At 42.8% G+C, this 24,256-nt stretch overlaps 1 protein-coding gene across 2 annotated transcripts in view; it reads right to left on the bottom strand.

The window, feature by feature from the left end:
- The window catches only part of LOC311494185 (thymocyte selection-associated high mobility group box protein TOX-like), a 74,111-nt gene that overhangs the window by 46,485 nt on the left and 3,370 nt on the right, over nt 1-24,256 (bottom strand). The window contains exon 2 of one of the 2 annotated variants that reach the window (XM_084553096.1): nt 647-739. The exons of the other annotated variant lie outside the window; for it this stretch is intronic. Within the exon in view, the coding sequence (XP_084409222.1) occupies nt 647-739 (93 nt within the window). The remainder of the gene's footprint in view (nt 1-646; nt 740-24,256) is intronic. 2 annotated transcript variants of the gene reach the window in all.

Here is a 24,256-nt window from a genome sequence, read left to right on the forward strand (position 1 = left end):
TTATTAGCAGTAATATTTGACAGGCCAATAGATTATCAGTGTAGTGTTAACAAAGAATATTAAATTCAGGAAGTAACATTGCAACATCTTATTCTGATAACGGACTGCCTGAAAAAAAGACGCACTTATTATAAAAAAGATTATTCATCTTTCGTCTGTGGAAAAATAATTTAGCATCATAGGCATTTATCATGTAATAAAAAAAGATGGTAAAGATTAACTCTATCGAAGTTAAAGGTACTTTCATTTTCAAATTTAATTTGTGGCTAAAACGGCATACAGTGTGACCTGACTATAACAAGTACAGAGGCGTATTTCGCACCTTTGCATGTTTTTCACACATATGCTGCTGCAATTAAGAAATGCCTGACATCATCTGTAAGTTCCTGTAAGAGGCGTTTTTATATACATACATGCAATATTTGCGTTTGACGGTGCAGAAAACATAGCCTGTGCATGTGCATGTCATGGATGGTTTCGTGAGTTTAAGAAAATATGTCTACATAAAGAACACTAGACACTCCAAAATTCCTCAGGACCCAGGACGGTACCTTGAGGTACACCTTTCAAACTCAAATGGCTGGCACAAACAGAAGAGGTTTCAGAAATTTCAGAAATTGGGGGCTTGGCTCTCTGTGTATCTCACCACAGCGGTGGGCAGTCTTTTCCTAGATGGATTGATGCCGGGAGGGGGGGCAGTGTGGAGCCTAACCCCTCGTTCACCCACACTGTACCGGGCCTGTGGTTAGAGAGACAGACAGCAGGGAGAGGAAGAGAAGAGAAAGAGTAGACAAAAGTAGGGAAGGAAACGAGATGGCGGGGCTTTAGTTTGCGAGGTACAAGCAGGGCATTTGTAAAGGGAGCATGTCAAGGCCCCCACGTCCCCACCCCCCAATCCCTCATGAACCTTTCCCTCCTTGTCCGTTTGCTCCCCTCATGCCCAGCACACGCGTGCAGGAGGAGGAGTAATGACATGAGACTTGCACAGTGACTCTATGCAGCACCACGCTAGGGGAAGAATGGAGGTTAATGAGCTGACATCCCCTCCACCCCGAACACGCCTCCTCCTCCTCATGCCTACCTCCCTCCTCTCACACTCACACACACTGACAAGCATGTACACAAAACCCTTACAAGACAGTGGGGCAGAACGCTGGCACTGATCCAAGGTTCTGGAGATCAAAAAAACAAAAACAAAAAAACATCATGGGACAAGAGTGGATTTGTCTCCATGCAGAGCACACGCAGTGCACAGCAATAGTTGGTGTATGAACAACTGTGAGCGTAATCTAATATAATTCGCATTACGAACATGACCTGCAAACATCAGCTAATGCAATCAAGAGCACATTATATGGTGCTTTAGCGAAACAAGTCTATATTCAGTCTTGGGGCCCAGTGACGGCATAACGCTCATTAAAACAAGAGAATGAAATATGCCCTGCAGGTTTAGCCCGAGGGCACTGCCATATATCACCACCTCAATCAAAAGGGTTCATCCTCTGCGTACTTTTTGTTCGGGCTGACTGATATTTGCTCATTAGTTTTAGAATTAAAATAAGAAGTTCTGTGCTGCTGCATTATATGACAAGTTAGGGAATGTCATTAGTAGGAATGTCACTTCCAATACATCTGTACATTCTCAAGACTCGTGTCAAAATGGAGAAAGTGTGATTGTCCTTCTTTTTTAAAATGTACTGCAGATACTGAAGGTACTATGAATACCAGAGGACAGCTGGACAGTAACAGCATGTGGAATGACAGTGGTAAGTGCAGCGTATTGGTCCTGACGACCACGTTTCTGGTATGAGTGACATCCATCTTCATAAGAATTCATCCTCTAAGGGACCATAAATATGTCTACAAAATTTCTGACCTTTGACCAAACCACAGCATAAATCAAAGAAGTGGACGTAGCCTTTGGGTCTGAAAGCTTGTAGACTTGCACTCTTTTTAATGATCAGCAGGCGGTGACTCCACTGAAGAAGTCTGATTACACTGATCTCAAAAGGAAAGGTCCCTATTTCTTGCTTGATTTAATACCTCTGTAAACATTCATCAAGTCTTCTTCAGTACAGAATGATGTTCATTTTGCATCCCATTTTGTATAAAATAAATAATAAAGAAGGGCTTGATTTAGGGCGAGGTTACCTGATGATTGCCAAGTCTCTACCTTACAGCTGTGTATGCTTCCTCAGGTTCTCAGTCAGTTCACTCCCCTCCATCTCCAACCCCTGGTCCAAATATTGTCAGTTCTGGCTCACATATATCCCCCCTGAAAACAGCTGTCCACAAACCAATGTCATGGTGGATACGTCCACTTCTTTTATACAGTCCATGAACCAACCTGACAAAGATGGCCAATCACCACTGTTAGCATTGCTAAATGAACTGTACAACCACAAATATCAGCATCTTACCAAACTCTGCTCAAATATACACAACAGTTGATTTATTAAGGACAAACAGCTCTTGTGCCTAGACCACAGACCACAGGCTAAACACATAGCGCTATTGTAGAGAACAGAGCGCTGTGAAGAAAACTGTTAGAGCTTCAGATGTTCCCCCATTTCTTGGTTGTCACGTGGTAGTGTGTGGGCGTATAACATGTTAAATAAACCCTCAGTGGCCTTTAAGTTGCATCACAGGAAAACCGACATGTAAAGGTGACAACTTTTTAAAGATAAGAGCCCATCTGAGCACAAGTATGCACGGACATAAATACACAGAGAGGTAAAAAAAAACAAAAAACTGTTGGGTTAAAAGGAAAGCTTTAGAAACCCTTTCAGCAGTTCATGTTAACAAATGACATTTGCATGAGCCTGTATGAGGTTAAATAAACAAGAGCAGGTGCACGGAGATCAGGCTGATTTTGTCTGTTTGCCAGTGAGACATCCCAGGACTGATGGCATTTAGCCTATGTATCACACAAACCCTTGCTTTCCATAGTGTTCGGCTGAATGTTTTGCTAAGAGCTCCATTACGCTTCCTCACGAGAGACGAGATGCTACCATTAAAGCTTCAAGCTTTCAAAACTGGAGTTAGACATCTTTTTTTTTTCTTTTAGAGCAAAATGTCAGTGGAAGGCACCATGCTGTACCTGCAGTGCCTTAATTACCTCAAATAAAACGAGTAAAAAGCGCAAAGGTAAAATAACAGCCCTCATAAATTAAAAGAACTTCTCCAAAAGCAGAAATAGAATTGATAATGGTGCAGCGAAACACTTTCACAAAGCTGGAAAACAATGGAAGATGGATGGTTAGTCATTAACGCCCATTGTGAATCTTTCGAATGAGTAATTTGCGGGAAGGCTAGTGCATTTTTAATAGTCTTAAAACTGAAGAGCCCCAAGAACACAAACTCCATAAAATAATAACAGACATTTCACCTTAGCACTATCCGAGCCTCTCAATTATTTACCACTAATGAATTGCCTCCAGCAATATTCTTCCTAAGTACAATATCAACCATCCCAGAGAGGCTGAATCAGCTCGCTCAAATACTTAAATACATTTACTCAATTATGCTCACTCTCCCTGATATGAAAGAGACAAGAAAGCTTCCTGCCTGCTGTTTCATGTGCTCCGCTTTATCCTTGATATTTCATGAAAAACCCTACCACGGACAACAACCATTAATTGATTTTTCACAAAAAAAAAAAAAAAAGCAATAACAAGGTTCACGACTTCTACTCTATTTTTGCATCTGTGGTGTGGGAGGATGCAGAGAAAGCATGTTTGCTGTTACTAGTGTCTAGCCTCACTAACGCAGCAGTATTGCAGGGCGACCACATAGCAAGAAATCTGCGCTTGTTGCAACTGTGTGCATATTTTACATCCTCAGTCCACTCGGAGCAAAAAAAACTGAGCATCCGGCTCTACTCTTACAACCATGATGCTTCCACCGCCGTGCAACAGATCAGTTCAGGCCCGACTCGCTTCGGTCAATTCCCAGCTTTCCAGATGTAATCATTAGTCTTTGGCTGTAACTACACCACAGAGAAATTAAAGTGCAAAGGATCCCATTCCTAGACAGCTGGTAGTTGTAAATTCCTATCAGGGAATAATAAAGAAAATATATATAAAAAAAGGGAGGGAGTTTGAAAGAAAACATACTACGACTGTTTTCATTCCAACTGCTTTAGAGATTAAGGCTTGGGGCTCTGAAAAAAAGAAGTGCATTAAAATAATCCACCATTTGCATGTTTTATCTCACAAAGGAGGCTCACATAGACACACATGCACGCCAACCCCCACTCTCCCTCCCTTCCTCCCTCTCCTTCTGCCCCTCCCCCATTCTGGGTGAGCGCACACACACGTACACACACACACACACACTCGTACCCACGTCACACATATACACACTGTCATCATTAAACACACACACACACACCGAGATCAACCTGCTGCCATCTGCTCTATGCGCTCTGTACAATCCGCGCAGAATACATTATTCACTACAATACATCACATCACATTCCCTCAATGTCATAGCCTAGAAGAAGAGTGAGAGAGAGGCAGAATGGAGGAGAGTGGAGAGCAAAACAGCTATTGTACTGTTGAGAGAGAGAGGGAGAATATTTGGCCGGCTGCATGGTACAGTGGTAGGGAAAATTAAAGGCGGTTTTATTTGGCTTTTAGATGAAACAAGGCTGTCAGCGAAACTTGTTCCTGTTACAGCTACCAGGCGAGATTAAAAATCCAGACAAGGAGGTTAGTGCATGAAACTGAGGGATAACAGAGACTTGAGTAAACGGGAGAAAGAGACACGGGGAGAGATTAAAGACGTGGAACTGGCTGGAGTTTACAGGCCTGTTTCTGTGAAGGACATTAGTGAAATGTCAAAAGCGCTATTTCAACGCTCCTCGTCCGGGTGTAAACAAAAACCCACCTACCCGCTACTCTCATTGGACACCTTCAAAAATAAGTTTTGTAGCAGTTCTTTAATCGACAATTAAAAAATTCCCGTCAAGGTTCAGATCACTGCGTGTCGTGTGCGCTGAGTCACAGTGGAGCGTTTATGAGCTAAAGAGCCGTCTTTATCAGGACTTGGTAATGAGGAACAGAGAACTAAAAGCAGAGTAAATATTAGACTTGGGTTCGCCAGGTGCGCTACAGAGGAATTGCAGCAGCAGGACAGTGTGGCTTCATAACTTTAATCATGTTTGGACATAAATGGCACAAAAAGAATTTAGCTCCGGGGGGGTTATATTTGTGAGTCAGATCGGTTCACTGTTGGATTTAGTCTTTCCACGGGATTAACAAGAAAAACACGACTATTCCAGTGGGTTTTTATCAGAAGTCACTGATAAAATGCATCACTGTGTGCATTATTTAGTTTGTCTTAATTGAATTTAAATGGTAGAAATACATAAACAGATTGCTGCTCGGTTTAACCCTCTCCCTGTGTGTGCAAATCACGAAAATGCTTGTGCATGCGTGGTGCGTGCTCCCATTGTGCCCTGGCAATGCAGAGGGAGTGAACAGCTGGCGGTCCCACACTCGACTACGTATTGACCTGCTTTGCATTCACCTGTTATTCAGCCAAACCTAATGTTTCCACTTGGCTCTCCTGCTGCAGCTGAGCTACAATTAACCTCACTGTGAGTGCAAGGCAAGCAAATCTTAAGTAACCTGTCAAACTTCGGATTAATGTTTATTTATTTATTTTTTGTCTACTTGAATATTCATGTTTCTGGTCTCGTCCACGTGAAGACCCTTCTCGCATTTACAGTACCTGTGAAAGCGGCTTATTTTTACGCAACGCTGACACTTTTTTTTTTGCTTTCTCAAGGTGTTCAACAGGGTGCGCGCGATCTACCCAGCGGAGATAATTAGCGTCTGAAAATGTAATTTACCTGTCTAAACCTTTTGAATGGGAGGAAAGTGCAACACTTCCCTTATCTGCGCTTCACTCCTCCACTTTTTTTTTTCCCACCCTCCATTTCCCTCCCCCCCCTCCATTTCCCTCCCCCCCCTCCCTCCTCTTTTCCCAGATGCCCTCTCAGCTCTTGTCTGTGTTTGGGCTGCGACTGCGAGGGGTCACTGGCTGCCTTGTCTCACACGTGGAGCGCTGAGTGCGTTTGTATGTGCGCGTGAAAGAGATAGAGACGGCACCACACGCTCGTCTACGGGTAATTATGTGAATGAGGAAAGTAAAGGGAGTGTGTAAGTGTGTGAATTCCTCCCAGTGTGTGTGCAGTTGAGCCCGAGTGCCTTTCCCACTGTGTGTGTTTCAAAGTGTTTGAATGTGTATCTTTGTTTCTGTGTGTGTGTGTGTGTGTGTGTGTGTGTGTGTGTGTGCCTTGCGAGCTCAGTGCCAGGTCTCTCTAATGAGTCTGTCAGGCGCTGTTAGCGACGGCGTGCTCCCCTGGCTCAGCGCACTCCTACAGACACACTGTGATTAGCCGGGCCAACGGCACGCCACCGGGCCAGATTAAACACTCACCACGCCGCCAGGGAACACACACACACACACGCACACACACACTCAAACAGCAAAGCACAGCACACACCAGAGCAAGCAATACACTCACTCGCACAAGCACCGCGCAGCTTCGCCGCCACCGCGCCTATTAGCTCTGCTCTGATACAGTAACACAAGCTTGCCCTCCAGAGCCAGGTGTTGATGCCACTGGAATTGAAAGCGAAATGTAAACACAACACAAGCCCCCCAAGTGACACGGGGGGAAGAAAATGCCCGACAGATTATTTCATTAATCTGTCCGCCTTTATTGAATTCCCGTCTGCTGCTAATCTTGAACATCATTCAGAATTAAGGCCAGCCCTTCTGGCTCCGACTGCTTTCAACATCTTCATTAAGGCGACATGATTCACTAATTACAGGTAATTACCCTTTAATGATCAGCCCAGATGAATGAGCAGACATGCAGAGGAGGGGCAGGCGTGAGGACACGACGTTTTTCAGTCCTCCCAAGATGCGGACGTCGGCTGACTGAGGGTTACAACTTTGCTGTCGTCTTAGTTTCTAGTTTCAACGCACGGAAGCCCCTTTCGCAGAATCAGACAAATACATGCTTGTGAGTTTTCTAAAACTTTTTGGTCTGTCACGTCTTAATTTAGAGCAGCACCAGCTTGTCACGAGTTACGTGTGGCTATGAATTGTGAGTTTCCTTTGAATACACGCTATGCCCATAAACCAACAATTTTCTGTTCCGTCTTAAAACAACACGACTATTAAAATTCCTTTTCTTGTCACTAGCCGTCAAAATATCTTTCGGGAGTTTATTTGAAGCCACTGCAAGGCTCCAACCTCCAGCTGATGATCCACCGTCATGTTAAATCATCTCTGGCTTCACAGAGCATCCTAAATTCAATCTCGTCGTCAGCCTTACAGCTCTCCGCTATCGTTTCTAGAATATCTTAATCGCTGTCGGCTAACCTGCCGTTGACCTGAGTAAAACGAGCGGAGGTGACAACACATGTGTGTGTGTGTGTTTTCCCTGGGTCAGCAGTTGTTGGAACATAACCGACTTATTACCAGCATTGTTAAAAGGTGAGAAGTGTAACAGATTCAGAGTTATAATGGATTGCAATGGGCAGCTTTTCAAAGTGTGAAGGTGTAGGAGGCGCCGACTGTAAACTCAAAACAGAGGGGCGTTCGTTGTTCCTTTGTTGTTTAACTAGAGGAAACAAACTTTTTTTCCCCCTCCTGCCTGTGTCTGTCACTCTCAGAAAGAGAACAACCGAAAATGAGATTGATCTAACAACTTGCCAGCAGTGAAGTTTCTTATCTCGGGCCAGCAGAAGAAAGTCCCCGTAAGACTTTCTTGTGTGCACCAATTTTCCCCTCTTTTGGACACTTCTCCTCCCCCTCTCTTACCGTCTCTCGTGCCAAGTGGCCTATTTTTACCACTCCGTGTGGCATCTCAGGGTTTTCCTTGTCACCACCACGTTTCCTGTCATCGGTGTGTAGGTACAGTTGAACAGTGCTGTTACTGAAAAGGCCCTGACACTTGTTTGTCAAACTGTTTCTCTCTCTTCTTCTCAGATGTGGTCACAGATCTTTGTCTTCATTTCCAAGACTGCGTGGCCGTGAAAGTTTTTTTTTTTTCCGCCTTTCACCTTATAGTTTAGCAATTTGCCTTAAAATGATCCATACTTTGTTAAAAAAAATGATCTAATCCAATCAGAACGAATCACAACAAAAGTTATTCATGCTCCAGCAGTGACCCCTCCTCCAACCTTCACCCTCATCCACCAAAGCATATTTATCGTGATGCCAGACGCAACAACACATCGTCTTTTCTCCAGCTGAAATGTGCAGAATGTGATTTACTGTACTGTGCTGCACAATGGGGTAATTGTGTTTTGTCCCTTGAGGGAAAGAATGAGTTGGAAGAGAAGAAATATCAGCGCAGGATGTATGCTTTCCAACACTCCAGTAGTGATTGAGCGCAGCTCATGGAGATGTAAATGAGCAGCTTCATATCTAATATGTAGCTGTGTCGCCTGACTATGATTACAGCAAGCTTTAGTGGCTTTCTTTCTTTTTTTTTTATGTCAACTCGTATCATATTTTTTTGCAGCACTTTACTACAACCCTTTAATAACCATTCTCTCTGCAGGGCAATTAGGACTATACATTTCAAACCAGCCAAAATCAGTTCCAGATGCATGTGAGTGAGTAAAATTCCTTTATAAAATACAAATATACGTTTGGGCTTAAAATGATAAACAATGAAATGCCGACAGACTGCATGGAGTTAGCCGTCCTCTTTGTGCTGCACATCTCCTCTTGGGTGACACACAGTGCCTCTTTTGTTCTGCCACTCACTGCTTATGTTACTGTAGCCCTCTAATGCACACAGATCAATAGCATACTTTCCATTTCAACACGTCGACCTGATGTTCGGACGCACAGTTGGAATTGATCCGGTTCTGTCAACACGAAAGTTTTTAGGTGCTCTGCGTCCTGGAAATAAAAAAGACTTTTCACAGTCGTGTTCTCAATCTCGGCTACATCTGTAGACACAGCTGTACGCTACACACTGAAGCCAGCTCTAGCGTTGCTGAGGATGTTGTAAGGCAAGGTGGGTGGGTAGCGGCGCAACCGAGGCACACACACAACGCACCAACATCAAACCAGAACATCTGGCCCATTCATATGAATCAAATTTGTGAATGATCTGTCTCTTAAAATTCATTCTCTTGCACAGTGAAGACATTATGATTGGAAGAAAAGAAATACAGTCCCAAATAAAACTATTCAGAAACAGCTGCAAAGTCATAACTACCATAAAACATGTTAATACGCCCATAAAACGATGAGTGAAGAAATATATAACTACAAACATACCCCAGTGCATGTTGCCTGTCGGCCTAGAGCCAACAAACCGGCCAAATCAATATCATTCCCCCACAAGATGTCCGCAGCATGTTTTTCACACCCACAACCAAAAGGTGCAAAATAAAAAACCAAGCATGCTGCGACTAAGATAAACTATTAATATGCGCCTGTAACAAGCTCTCTGTACAAGTCTGAATACACTGTAGTTTGAATCTTTCACTGGCAAGAAGGCAGAAAACAGGAACTGGTTGTTCTCAGTGAAACAGGTCATTGCGTGCAGCATACTGGAAGACTATATAGAGAGAGATGTTAATCTCGACACGGCAGCAAAATGCACAATGTTTCTGTTACAGGTGGAATTTTGCAGAAATTCCTGTCCTTTACTTGTAATGTGACAATTTTTTAACATCTTCCCGGAGTCACTGAAAATGTCAAAGCATGTCATGTACACTGACAACTTGCCGCAGGCTGTACAGCATGCCTTTACACCTTAGTCAATTAAATCTGTCTCTTAAGACCGCTGATCCTTCCTCTACATGTCTGTTTGAAATGACAAACAAGGAAGAATCAGACTGTGTTATTTCACTGGCTATAAATCACATAGTGGTCTTCTTCTAAAATGATGCATTGTAGGAGGAAACTCTTTAAATTTTGCGAAGCTATCAGCCCACACAACACAGTAGGTGCATCTTAGGCCGAGATAAAATGTTTTCATGATAACAATAAAGCAGCTCTTCTTGATTCGATGAACCAAACCATCAGCTTCTGAGAGGCAGAGATGGGGAGAGAAACAGAGAGAGGGAGAGCACTAATCTTATTACCTTCTCTTCCTGGCATGAGAGAATATTCATTTCTCTGTGGCAATCGGCAGGAGGGTGAGAACAAAAAAAATAAAAAAAAATTCAATCCCACATCCCGGCATTTCATTTTCCATGTAATTAAATCAGTTAAATGTTAAAAAACATGTAAACTCCATCAATGACTTTGAGCCATTTGCATTTTTAATCAGGCCAGATTAATTCTAATAAGCGTGCTGGGCTAAGGCGATGACAGAGCAGGCCTATTGTGTGTCTGTCACACTCATTTAATTCTGTCATTATGTCCCATATCCTATTATGATAATTGGCTTTTTATTCTCAATCAACAACCAGCCAAGGCTATTAAGTAATAATCTCTGACTAAAGCACATTTAACCTTAAACACGTTAGAAGTTTGCTGCCTCAAAAACAAAACAACAAGTGGCTGATAAGAGCGGGGGAAATGCTAAAACAGGACAATGCCTCGGCTTATTCAACCTGGCCACTGGGTCCAAATGAAAAATGACTGTCAAGAAGGTGGATGTTGACACTTTCCATGGGGTGTAGAGCAAACACATTAGACTGAGGAAATAGGTATCACCATCTTCCCCCTGCAAAGTAAGTAAGCAGAGAAGACGAATGTGTCTGAAGTGTTGGGCCATTTCCTTTGCGCCCTCCCTGGGGAGTCACTCAAAAACTAAATCTCTTAAAAAAAACTAGACCTGCGGTTTAATTGAAAGACGGTCTGCAAATAAATAGCGGGATGGCGACAAGATTAAAGGCCAAAGGTCCCTGACAAAGGGTTAAGAACATTGTAAGTCAAAATAGAAACAAATGAGAAAAAATGCTGCAAAACAAATGTCTCTTAATGATTCACGAATGATGCTTTACGAATCTAGCAGTGAGGCCTGGCGGCTATGATGGCAGCACTACTCTTTAGGGTTTGAAACATAGACAGTATAAAGATGGACGACGAAACTGCTCCTCAAAAGTGACGCCAAAGCAAGTAGAGCTCCCCCTGGTGACTGGCTGCAGTATCTGCCATAAGCTCCGCCCCCTCCATGTTAGTGGATGAGACTTGGGCTGAACTAAAACACTAAAATACACGTCAAATCTACTTTTTTCAAGGATGGTTTCAGTCATTTTAAGTAGCTAATATAATACTGACTCATACTCAAGGGTCTGTTTTTCTAATAGGTTTAGTTATTTGATGCTATAGAAACAGGATGTGACATCATGTTGACTACAAGTTGCCATGCCAACCGCACCTTGAAGTGGTTCTGTAGGACCGCGAGAGTTGGAAAAGATAAATAAATCAATAAATAATTACAGTGTACAATCCAAAATTTCTTTGTAACTGGTGGAGGTAGAGTGTAGCACAGTATTAATTAAATGAAAACGCGAATGAGTCTGGCAGAAGTGTGGGCGGGTCATCGATAACGCGGCAATACCACACAGACTCTGGCTCTAAACTCGCAAGATGGCGCCGCTCAGATCCCCCGGATAATAGCGTCAGTTTGCCCAGTGCAAGGAAGTGGGGACACGTAGTCCATATTTATATACAGTCTATGGTTTCAGTAGCCAGCTAAGCTAACCAGCTAATTTGACAGTCAACTCATTTTTAACGCCTTGCCTTTTTTTCCATTTAACTTGATATCTGCCATTGTGATATATTTATATAAATTAAATTAAATTTTGCCTCTATTGTTGTAATTTAATTAACAGGGTCATGACTTGCTGAGGAAGGTAAAATGCATCTTCTACACTCAAATGCTGACTCACAGAGCAGCTAACACAAAAATGCCCCCCAAAACAAATGGCTCAGCAGTTATGCCAATGATGAGCAGTCACATGGAATCTGCGGGTTTAACGCAAATATGTAGGGCAGAGAATGTCAGTCACATCACCAGTCACCAAGCAGGACTTGCTGCATCAAACATGCGGTCAGGGACATTTTCAGCTCAGTCATAATAATGCCTTGGTTAAGTTGTGTGGCATTTCTTTGAAACAGTCGAACAGGAAATGTGCTTTTCAGCTGTCACCGACATTTATCTGGCAACCACAATCTAATTGCAGCGTTAACACGGTTCTCGCAAGACAATGAAAGAGCGCACAGTGAATCTTGGTTAATTTATTTTTTTATCTTGAATGACATTGCTGTAATTTTTGTGAAATGCTGAACACATAATTCAAGAATGACTTCCAGTCTTTAAGTGCTGCATTAAGGTGAACTCCAACTTAAGAAGGAAAGTCAATCACACAGCATTATATAACTTAAATCTCTTTCATATCTGTTTCTATGTAATGAAGCTACTGGACACCAAATTTCCCTCTGGATAAATAAAGTATCTATCTATCTATCTATCTATCTATCTATCTATAAGACCAATGTTGGCTGAAGTTAAATTTCACAAACATGTAAGTCTTCCTCATACTGTCTGACATCTATAATAATTTATCTTTATAACAAAGGTGATATATTTCCCATTAGCTGTCTTTATTCTGTTAATCTACAATGCAAGGTTGACTAACAGCACACTCCTTCATACAATATAATAGGTTTATATTTATCTGTGGCATTGTCAGTGCTTTGGTCAGAAGCCAGTATAATAATGGAAAAAAAATGTCTTCCATTCAGTAGCTCAAAATGTGCTGTAAACAATGCCAGGAAAGCGGTGGGGGCTGAGAGGGCTTTGCTTCAACAGGAGCGATTGACGGTCAGACCTTTAATGTTCACAGTTTCTTGCTGGCTCCTCTCAACAAAATGCTTGTGCAGTGATCTCACTCATATTCTTAACTCTAAAATTAGCCGTCGAGTATGGCGAGCTGTCAGTGCTGATTTGCCTGGACAGGTACAGCTAGGATGTATTCATTTTCTCATACAGGGGGAGAAAAGTGCTTTTTGAGGTTTCCACCCCCCCCCCCCCCCCCCCCACACACACACACACACACATTGTGCATTAGTGTCTTTTTGAGAAGCCACTTTACACCAGGAGAGATTTTTGAGAGATTTCTCCCGCCCCCCCAGACCCGAAAGTCAGATGCAAAAAGTGAGTACGGCCTCTTAACCAATCCAATAACACGTGTTCTGCTTTTTCAAATAGAGAATGCCGCAACTCTCACTCGCTAATGTTATGAGTTATATGATATGAGCGCAGCCGATTCACACTCCCACAAGCTATTTCGCTTTTACTGGAGACTTAATAAACCTTTTCATTTCACAGCCAGACCTCATGAAAGGGTACGTATGGCCCCGCAATCTACATTTTACTCACTATTTATCTGTAAAGAAGACTTAATAAGTTCCCTCTTGAGTACACACAAGGTGAGCGTTACTATGGGGACACTGAGTGCTCGCCTCTGCTCTGTGGCACTAAGGCCTGTTCCATTGTGGCAAGAGACAACAGCTGTCTTTACCTTTTGGCAGGCAAACAGACTCATTAAGGGCAGCCATGTTTGTTTTTGTGCCCGATACCTAGCCCTAAGCAAACACCGCCATATCTCCACAACACAGACCTTGCAGTCTCAACATTTCCTTCCCTATTGTGGAGGGAGGCCCTGGCACGTTGAGCTTGCTGTACATTTTTGTTCCCCCTGCAAGTTCTGGCCAAGCTGCCAATGGCTCTTAAAGAATGCGTGTTTAATTGAGAAATTTAGTAAAGGTTTGAGACGACGAAATGCCAAAACGCTGCTAGTGCACTGTAGTGATGCTATGAATGTTGTGCATGTGCGATATACATAATGCACGTCATTATGCTGCCCGATATCACATCTTCTGGTATGCACAAGAAAGCTGCCTTTGTTTGTAGTGCGGCGGACGTGATAAAGGCGTCATTATTTGGTCTGCTCACAGCTAACAGTAAAATCTGCAGTGAAAGGTTTCATTCGCATATTTTCTCCCCTCTCAGCAATGTCTGGGGCTTGAGTGACAAGTCAGGTTGAATTCATAACGCTTTGACAAAAATTCCATTTAAGAGGGAAAATGGCATTGAATGTCATTCCATTACTGCAGATGGCAAACATGGGAACACTTTAACCCAGGAGGCATTCACATTAACTTATACAAAACAGCAAAAACAGACTATTTTTGGCTTTCCTCTAATATACGTACAGTTTCTAGGTATTTTTATCCGCATCACTTCAAGAGTAGCCTTCCAAAATGTGCGCACTTATTTGATTTCGACCCTTTTCACCATTTGTCAAGACCAAAGTCACAATGCATTGTGAAATGAGTTCTTAATGTGGAGTAATGAGGCTGTCATGGCAAAGCAGTCTCTGCTTGTTTGAGTTTGACTCATGTCGTAGATTCAATTAAATCAGCTGAAGTCAAGCTGGCCCCGGGCCAGATCGGTAATGGTTGACCTCATTCAAACAATGCTCTGACATATTGAAACAATAAGAGGAAGGGCCTTGAGTCAGTTGCAAAAGCAAACTCCACTCAAAACGCGATAAGGTAGAAAAATTACAGTGAAGTCACCAAAGTATTTGAAAGCTTCATGTAAGCATGTGTCTTTTTGTTCCAAATCTTGTTCGAGGTGCTCGAGGTTCTTCTTGTGTGACACCTTAAAGGACAGGGCGACGGCTGAATGTGTGCATATGTTGCCATTTAGGCCACAGACCTAATGGAGGATAATACTTCACGTACATATGTCGTAGAATCAGTCTTACATGGTGAATAAAAGGTTGATGTGCTTCGTGAACTTTCCCACTTCCTTTGCCTGTAATAACTAAAGAAATAAAAAATAAAAAAAATAGAAAAATGTCCGAGCTGCGGAGATAAAACTACATAACAGGTTTTAACCACAGCTGGTCCATTTCTTCTTTTAGAGGTTTACTTGTCCTCAGAAGTCTAAACTGATTTATTTGGATGTTGAAATGCCTGGAATCTAAATCATGACACAAACACTCCCAAGGCTATGTAAACAACCTTTCCAGTTCCAGTCTACAACCATGCTTTCTGAGCAATAACTTGAGTGCCAAGGGCAAAAGCACTTCTCACTTTTGGAATGGTCTCCACTGTCACAGTTACTAAGAGAGGGCACTTGTCAGCTCGCGTAAAAGGGAGTAGGTATCCTCTAAAAGGCTTATTCAGCTTCTACTGTCAATGTACGATCAATTATGTTGCTAATTTTAAGGCACGGTTACCATTCATTATGTGTAAATTTACAGTGTGGGAAGACAGAGACACCCTGAGTGGTGTGTAGAATAAACAGAAACGAGGTAACGGAATCAAAACGGAACATCTTGCTTTACTCACTCTTGTTTCTCTGTTCACCGGGGCAATAGCAGTTACAGTAAACAGATAAAAGAGAACACACTAACTCATACGAGCGCTCGCACAAGCGCACGCACACGGTAACTGCTTCTCATTAAACGGTGTTCCCTCTGGCCCTTATTCCATTAGAAATTAAAACTCGGGACAATTAGCGGCAGATTGGTCTCAGCTCGCTGCGCTACAGTCGCACTCTCAAGGCTCCGAGATGACTTAATTACAGGTACATCTGAACACAGCGCGGTGCTGCGAGCCGGTGTCAGCCACAACAAGGTTCAACAGATGAAAAATGAAACGCTGCAAACAGAACCCGTGCACCTGAAGACGCGAACAAAGTCATCGCAGAGACATCAAGCATTGGCTGCGAGGAAGTAAATGTGATAATAGAAACTTTGCTTGTTTTTCATTGTTCTAAGTTCAGTAGTAAAAGATTACAAAATGCATGCACGAAAGATAATTTCTAAGGATGCTGAACGGGCATGAGAGAGACTAAAGGTCAAAAGCTGGTGAGTTCAGATTTCTCTGGACAGAGCATGAGTAAGGAGTCTTGGTTCTTCCTTTTTAGGTTTTGGTTTGTCCCTTCCTCCAGACAGAGACAAATAAACATCAGATAAAAATGCACATATTCCAAATCTAAGGCATCTCAACCAGCCAGGCTCTTAAGGCTACTAACACCTTTACTGTATATAAATGCAATGCAGCCAAACCTGAATAGAGTATACGGCATGAGCACTTAAAGGCATTTAATCAAAATCATGAAGGAACATGGACAACAAACTTATTTTTTATGTGCTTCATCTCTTCGCTTACGACAAGGACACAAAGCACATTTTTCTGTAATTGAACCAATCCCATTTTATGTAACGGCTGACCGTTCTGCCCTTCAAGCTAGAGAGAGAGAGAGACAGAAAGAGCGATTTGATCGCTCCATGTACTTGCTCTCGTCACGTGACACCGTGTCCCATTATATTGGGATGTTGTCATAGGAGGGGAGGAAATGAAATGCCTTGAAGCCATGAGGGAAATGTGTCTGTGTGTATATGTGTGTGTGTGTGTGTGCATGGGTGGGAATTAGAGGTGTAAAAGCGAGTGAGTGTTTATGACCCTGTGTGTGTGGTCCTGCAGGGTTAAAAATTTGTCTTAAGCGTCTTAATTGTGCAACTTGGGATTTTAGTTGTTATATTCCGTGTCTCCATTCAGTCGTTGCACCTATGTCTAGTCTTTATGGATACCGTCTGTATAGAGTTTCATCAATAAAAGAAAACACGACCAAAGGGAAAAAGCTAACCACAGATTATGACATGACAAGTGCAATCCTACTGTGAAACTGGCATCTCAAACAAGTATTCCTATCATCTCACGTAAGCCCAGCAATCACTAAAAACAACTTACTAGCGCACAAACCAACATTTTGATCTTCATATGAAGATAAGTCAAGACGATCCTCTAATTTATCCCACAGTGGGAAAGACATTAACTGCAATTTTTCAATCCAACTGGCACCTATTCATAATTCGTCCACTAAGGGTTGTGCTGTTTTAGTAAGAGTTGAGGACACGACGCAACACTGAGACCCAGAACTAAGCAGCATATGGCAGCAATGCACCAAAATTGCAACTTAGGTTGCTCATAAAATGTTTTGTAAAAGGATAGTTCATTAAATGTGAAGTTGTCGTTATTTATAGGTTATTATTCTATTATGTTACTGGTCTGAGCCCCTTGAGATGAAACTGGGCTGTACATGTCCCCCGTACTAAGATGAGTTTGACACCACTGCCCTCGATAATACATGGATGATATCATTATCAGTCTTAAAAACTTAAGTAATGTTCATCCCCAAAACCAATGGCCGTGTCTCAAATCACATTTTTCTATATCTATACGTTCTACATGTGCAATCAGACAAACAAGTATTACCAGTAAATGTCTGTGAAGGTTCTCAGTCATCCAGGTCATGGTATATCAACAAAGGTTCAAAAGGAGTAAAGGAAGCCATCTATGTCAGACTGGAAAAAACCTTCACTAAACAGAGGAGGTGGACTGAGATTTAATCTGCCATCTACTTACAATACAGTTTTAACTTCTGTCCCCAAGAAGTTTCAATCTCATTCACACCTTGACACTGGAGCCTCTGACGGACAAGAGTCGTTAGAGAACCATTCATAGGGAAGAGGAGGGGGACAAAAAACAGTCCCCCCTCAACAACAGGTAAGTACCCAGTTGTTAATGGAAATTAGCTGCACCAGTTTCTGGTTATTAGCATAACAAGCAAGTTTTTTCAGGAGGAGTTCCTATTTAAACCTCAGACTTCCCATCAGTCCCCTAGAACTGAAGAAGGTACTCGGATGAGTGGTGAAACGTCTTCTCAAAAAAACTCTACAAGTCCAGTTGCCTTTTTTGAACCTTTGTTGGATATTACCAGTAAAGCCAGTAAGTCCTTGGATGACGGTGTACTCATGGCGTGAAACAATGGACACTTCTCATCCTCAGTGGACGCCATCTTGGCTCCATACATTGAGTACACATCATGTTACGTGGAAGTAACGTGGAGGTAAAGGTTCCCTAGATCTAAAACTGATCTGAGAGCTGATCCTCCTTAACAACTTCACTGTAGCTTTTTAGTTTTTGTCCCTTGGTCGTTTGCAGCCCATACCTACAAAACACCTACACCTGAGATCAGCAGTCACTGGCAGTTAAGTCATAAAAGTCTTCTTGTCCTATCAGTAGCAATGCTACTTGAACACTTTGTATATATATACAGCTCCATTTTGCATTTTACATATATATGCAAATATATTCTGCACCTGGTTGGTACTGTATATGTCTGAAGCTTGAGCTTGTTTTCCTACATGCACAATATGAATTCAACAATCTGCCTGAATAAATGATCCATTGTTAGATCTCCTGTGGTGGCTGTGAAGAGGTTGTGAGGGTTAATGAGTTCAGTGCCACGTGTGTGGGTAACCACACATTACTGAAGTGTTGTTGATTATTTGTGACTGGTGTCTATGACAATACTGTAATCATGTGTGTGCAGAGCGATAACAAAGTGTACTAATGCATGGTCTTGAGCGATTCATTTCGTGCCTACTGTAGGATGAGGCCTTATGAATCATCACCGAGATACAGAGGAGATAAATGCAGACGGTTTCTATACAGTTGGTCTTATTATCGCTGTCGTGTAAACGTTATGTGCAATGGGGTTTTTTAGCTCCAGCCGCAAGGTGCTTAAAGAAATTCTATGGGGAAGGCGGCACGAATTCATGTCAGAGTTGGAGTTTAAACCTGCATTTCGTGCACTCTTTACCTTCCGAAGGTTTCACAAATCTGTGACGGGGGCGCAGCGCGTGAGTTTGCTCTCAGACTGTACCAGATTGCATCATTTTCCACCTGAGATATATAAACAGTTTAATGAAACCGCTGTCAAACTCATATGAGTAAGGCCAGTAATTATTTAACTGCGTGTCAAAACATGGTTGCAGTTTTACACATGATAATAGCTGGAGTTGAGATACCGAGAAATGGAAACGCTTCTCGGTTTTTTAACAATGGAAAAATTGGGGACAATGAGCGATGAAAGACGCTGTTGTTTTTTTATAAGTCACTGTGTCAGTTGAGAATTTCCTTTGTGTGTGTCTCTGTGTTCGGGGGATGTTGCATGAATGGGCAGTCAGCAGTTAGGGTTCAAAAGAAAACAGCAGCCTGAGCTCCTGTCTGTGTGAAAACCAAGGCTACGGTGCTCTGTATCAAGTGCCATTGTTTTGGTAATAGTAAACCTGGGGCACTTGCCAGGAGGCATTAGTCATTCATCTAACAAGTTCCACAAAGCAAACCACAAAGTGCTCCACTGTCTACTTCCTCTTATTGAATTTTGAGCACATGTGCACATTTCCAAGTATCTCACAGCAAGGTAGAAACTTTTGGATGGCTAGCCAACCTGGAACATGGCTGCCATGTTTGTTTATTCGTGCACTTGCATGACAGGAAGCTGGCTCGTTTGGATGAAGCACGCAGGTTTTTTTTTAAGAGAGTGACGGAGAGAATGTAGGGAGAGAAGCTCGGAGGTGGCGGGCGAAAGGCGGATAGGAGGGGATTAGGGCGGAGTGCAATTATTCAGCAGTCCAGCCATACGACATGATCTCTAATTACCCACAAAGCAATGTGAAACCCAAGCCACAGATTAGCCTGCATTATCGGGCTTAATAAAACATGACCATCTCTCAGTTTCACTCCTTTTCTCTGCCCTGCTGCCTGCCGCAAACACTCGTTTCTGGTGATGACATTTCCTTTGCAAGGAAACTGGCCTAAAGGTACCTGTTGCTGCTTTACTGTGAGAAAGCTCAACGGGGCACGTGCATTCTCTGGACACGTGCCACAAAAATTAAAGGGTCAGTTCAACCAATTTTGGTTTTATGCATCAGGATTTTTGAATATGTCCTTAAAATATGCAAATACAAATTTAGTTACACTGCATATTGTTGATGCATTCTGCACATTAGAAAAGAAGTTACAAACAATGGCCGTGCTTTCCATTATCCAAACTTTTCTCTGCCCCACAGCTCCAAATTAAAACAGCAACTACAACATGCTTCTTACTCCTTTCACATGATCTTTGCAAGTTTGGTTGACCTTCAGCTGTAAACTTTGCTATAAACTTTCACCAGCTTGCAGCAAACGTGCAACGATGAGCAAAATTAGCATTTTAAATGCCGCTCACACTTTATTAATTATAATAATCTGGCAACGGAACACTTGATATGATAATATTACAGTGACAACAGATACTTGCTGCACTTTTAAGAATCTAAGCACATGCTGCAGTTGTTACTTATAAACAAAAAAACGACCTTTCACCACTGTTAAAGTGCCAGCAACACACACACACACTAAAACAAGCATGCATGCATACACAAACACATATATAGCTGCTTGGTTCACGTGGGTTGTGCCAGTAAGTGCTGCTGTAGGCTATGGTTTTTCACTACTTTCTACTGTGTTATTAACAATTCTATAAAAAGATCTGCTCAAGTTTCCCCTTCCTGTGTGTTAACAAGCTTACTGGGGCTGCTATGTTGCTGAAACCCAGCTAAGAGACAAACAAGAGTCCTCAGTAGCATAACACCATTGACCGTATGTCATAATTTCCAAAATCCTACTTTTCTTTCCTCTGTTTGTTTTTCTTAGCGACATCACTCATCGGCATGGCTCACAGCCAGCTTGAGACTAAATAGGTCGACAACACAAAGAGAGGGCCTCTTTCAGCAGCCTCCCCTCCCTTTTCTCAATCCACAAGTCTCCTTTAACCTCTCCTTTACTAACAACTGCCTTTAAACAGTTCTCTTTCCATAACTCTTTTTATTTGTTTTAGGTGGTTCCCATTACTTAAACGTTGAAAAATGAAAACTATGGCACTTATCACAGCACTTTCGCTGTCTTCCCATTGTAAGCGATCACGGAGCTCATCATTAGGTCTCAAAAAAAGGAAGAATGAGCCACAGTTTGATTACCTCGGTGGCTCTGTGGGCTCCCACAGTCTGCTGACTGAATTGGACGCAGACGATTACAGCCTTGCACAGGCAATTATATCTGCCTGCTAAATATGTCACACATAATAAACACATGCTCCTGACAGACAGGGGACAAGGGGAGGCAGTCAGCTGGGGGAAGGTGGAAAGAGAAGCAAATTCAGGATCATATGGATTTATCAACCCTCCTCGAGTGGAGGCCTCTCACAGCCCAAATCAATGCATGTCAGTGAATTCACCGCTCAGATTATAAGACAAACATCTGCTGGCGAATGGCAGCAAGAAGCAAGAAGTAACTGACAATTTCACCTCCCGCGAATGAGATGAATCCACACAGATGAGGCCCGCTTTGTCAAAATGTTTGTTTGACTCAAACTTTTCACGTCACCGCTTCAGACCCCTGCATTCTGCAATGCACTGCTTCCACGCTAATCTGAGTTTGGACCACTAACCGAACTTTCTTACGGGGGCGCCGTCCCTTCAGACTACAACGCAAACATGGCACTGACACCAGGCCGGTAATATTTGTAAAGGATATTCAGCGAAAACAAGGGAGGGAAAGAGCCTTAAATCCCTGGCAAGGAACTTATATCATGGGCTATAGTGTTTGCACAGGACATACCTCAGGAAGCTGAGACAACTGGGAATGTTTGTCCAGCTTTCAGCCTCCTCCACGCATGCATACAGACAGGACATACGTGCAGCACATACAGCACGGGACACACATACAGTACGTATGTACATACTGCGGAATGCATTCATACATAGAAACTGCATGTAGATACATACAATAGGCTGAGTGCATACACTGTACATATAAGCTGTGCATTAATGCTGATTTTAATTGATGCATAAGTGGCAGATTTATTTAAGTTAAAAAAATCGAACTGCGAGTCATATATGGCGATGTGAGGTTCAGTGCCCAAAGGGACGAAGGGACATGTGGACGGGAGGAGAGTCAAAAAAGCAAAAAGTATCACATTTACAGTGATATAAAAACCAGATGCATGACTTCACAGCCAAAACACTGACCACTAATAGATAGATAGATAGATCACGCCGCCACGCTACATTTCCTCTGAGTGTTGGCAGCCATTAACAAACATAATCAACATTTAACTAAACACCCAGGGGCCTACTCTGCAGCAGGTGCCGCCGCCGCCGCCGCTGTTTTTCTTTTTTCTTTCTTCTTCTGCTGCAAGAATAAGAATGCCATCACTACTGCCCCATGGGAAGGCCCGGGCTGACTAATGTAAGCACACTACAGTGGGGAGGCTGGTCTTAATTATGGTAACAGACGCTGAGGGGGATGCACTGGTGCCCACCAACGGGAGAGTAGCTTAGCACTGCCAGGGCCAATAATTAGCACACGGGCAGCCCCCCACCCCCCCTCTCCCCCACCTCCACCGTCACCACACACGCATTCATACTGCCACTCTGGGAACACGCATCAAACACAAGCGCTGCACTTAAAGGCCAAACAAAGAGAAGTGAGGCATTTAAATAGTGAGAAATTTTCACGAAATTTAATTTTTTACTATCCTGCACGTGTCTCAGTGCCACATCAGTGTAGCTGTTTGTCTGTGTATACCCATCAGATCTGATCTCCAGCCCTATCCATCTAACAAAAATACATAAAAAAAAATGATGTAGACATTACGTGTTTGTTTGGCAAAAGGACTTTTTCCGACAGTCGCCTAGATTTGAAAAATAAAAATTACAAGGCAAGAAATCCCTGTGCCATACACGGGCTCTGTGACTCAGCCGGTGTCAGAGCCAATTCCAGTTTTATTGAAATGATTTCAAATGGTCGGAATCCCTATTAAAATCTCCTCCGTGTTCCCGGGGCAGGGAGAATATGATTTAGTGGCTGTTTTTTTTTGCTCTGCCCCTGCTCGCTGTGTGTCACCGGCCCTTGCTGTGGTATGCATGGCCTTCCTCTGCACAGGGCTATGAAAGCAATTGTGATTGTGATTCCGTAGTCAGCAAAACGCTTGAATGGCCCCGAGTTAGCATGCACAGGCACACACACACACACACTCACAGTGTCCCCACACTGGGCCACTGATTACTTCAACCCATTTGACTCTCGCTCATCCTTTGATTCTCCCTTTCTGCCTCTCTGTCACATACCGCAGAGTTTGTCATTAGCTAATAGTGAAAAAACACCCCTCAGTGTGAACATATACTGCTGCCAGCGTCACGGGGACAGGTTAATTTGCCAGCAATGTTTAAGCAGTCAAGGTATTAAAAATAAACCCTTGGAACGCGCAGAACCAAAGCTAACAGCGAACATGTCGGGCCATTGGAGAGCTTGTTCCGCGCGAGGATGATTCGCTGATGGAAAAGCTCACTGAATATCTTAATGCAAAGTAATCAAACCTTTGCACAGCGTACACAAGGCAGTCCTGTAATAAAAAAATAAAACGGAGATAAGGCATTCAAATGGAGCACATCATTGCCCGGCTTATCAGAGGCAGAGGAGACCACCAACTAACAAAGCCAGCTCTTCAGTCATGCTCTATCTAAGCAGATATCAGTTGTTGGGAGGATATATGAGCTGGGTGGGGCTAGAGTGTATAAACATAGGCCCTACTCTCCCTCTCTCTCTCTCTTTTTCTCTCTTTCCCTCTCTCTCTCTCTCTGTGCACTCTATTGCTATACTGTAGGCTGCACCTCGCCCCAGCAGCAGCAGCAGCAGCAGCAGCAGTCAGCACTGTTTGATTAAGGTATTCAAATAAAGGAGCAGACACTGTGTTCCCATTTCACAGAGCAAACTAAAAGTGCTGGACACGTCAGTAGCCGCAGCACAATTACACGTGGACATGATGTACATATATATATATATAGGAGGAGAAGTATCTGTGCACTTTCAGTGGTTACAGGTATACATGAATTGCAAATGAGCACAGCATATCAACAGTACATCTATATAGGTTATAGGCTGTTAGGTAACTGGCAGCAGTTTCATGTCACCATCAGATCACAAGTGGTATTATTTTCTGTAATTTGGCCGTGGGAGAGCACCACAGTTAAAAAAAAAAAAACAGTCACACACACTGTGAAATGAAGTGAGTATTGAAAGTACTGTGGCAGACGTGTTCACTGTTATTTATAGATCTATCTGAATCATCTCAACTTGAAGTGCCTTCTCTGCTCATTTCTCCCTCTTTTGTTGCGTTCTTACCTTTTTATCGTTTTTTACAGGGCAGAGTATTTCACCAACCGCCGGCCTGAGCACGAGCCGATTAGGCTAGCAGAGTGAGCCGTGTCGTTAAGAGAGTGCAGATTGATGGCAATTTGCTGCCAAATAAGGAAAAAAAAATAAAGTTCCCATTGCCTACTTTCATGTC

Source organism: Chelon labrosus (assembly GCF_963514085.1).
Source record: "Chelon labrosus genome assembly, chromosome: 10".
Classification (NCBI taxonomy): Eukaryota; Metazoa; Chordata; class Actinopteri; order Mugiliformes; family Mugilidae; genus Chelon; species Chelon labrosus.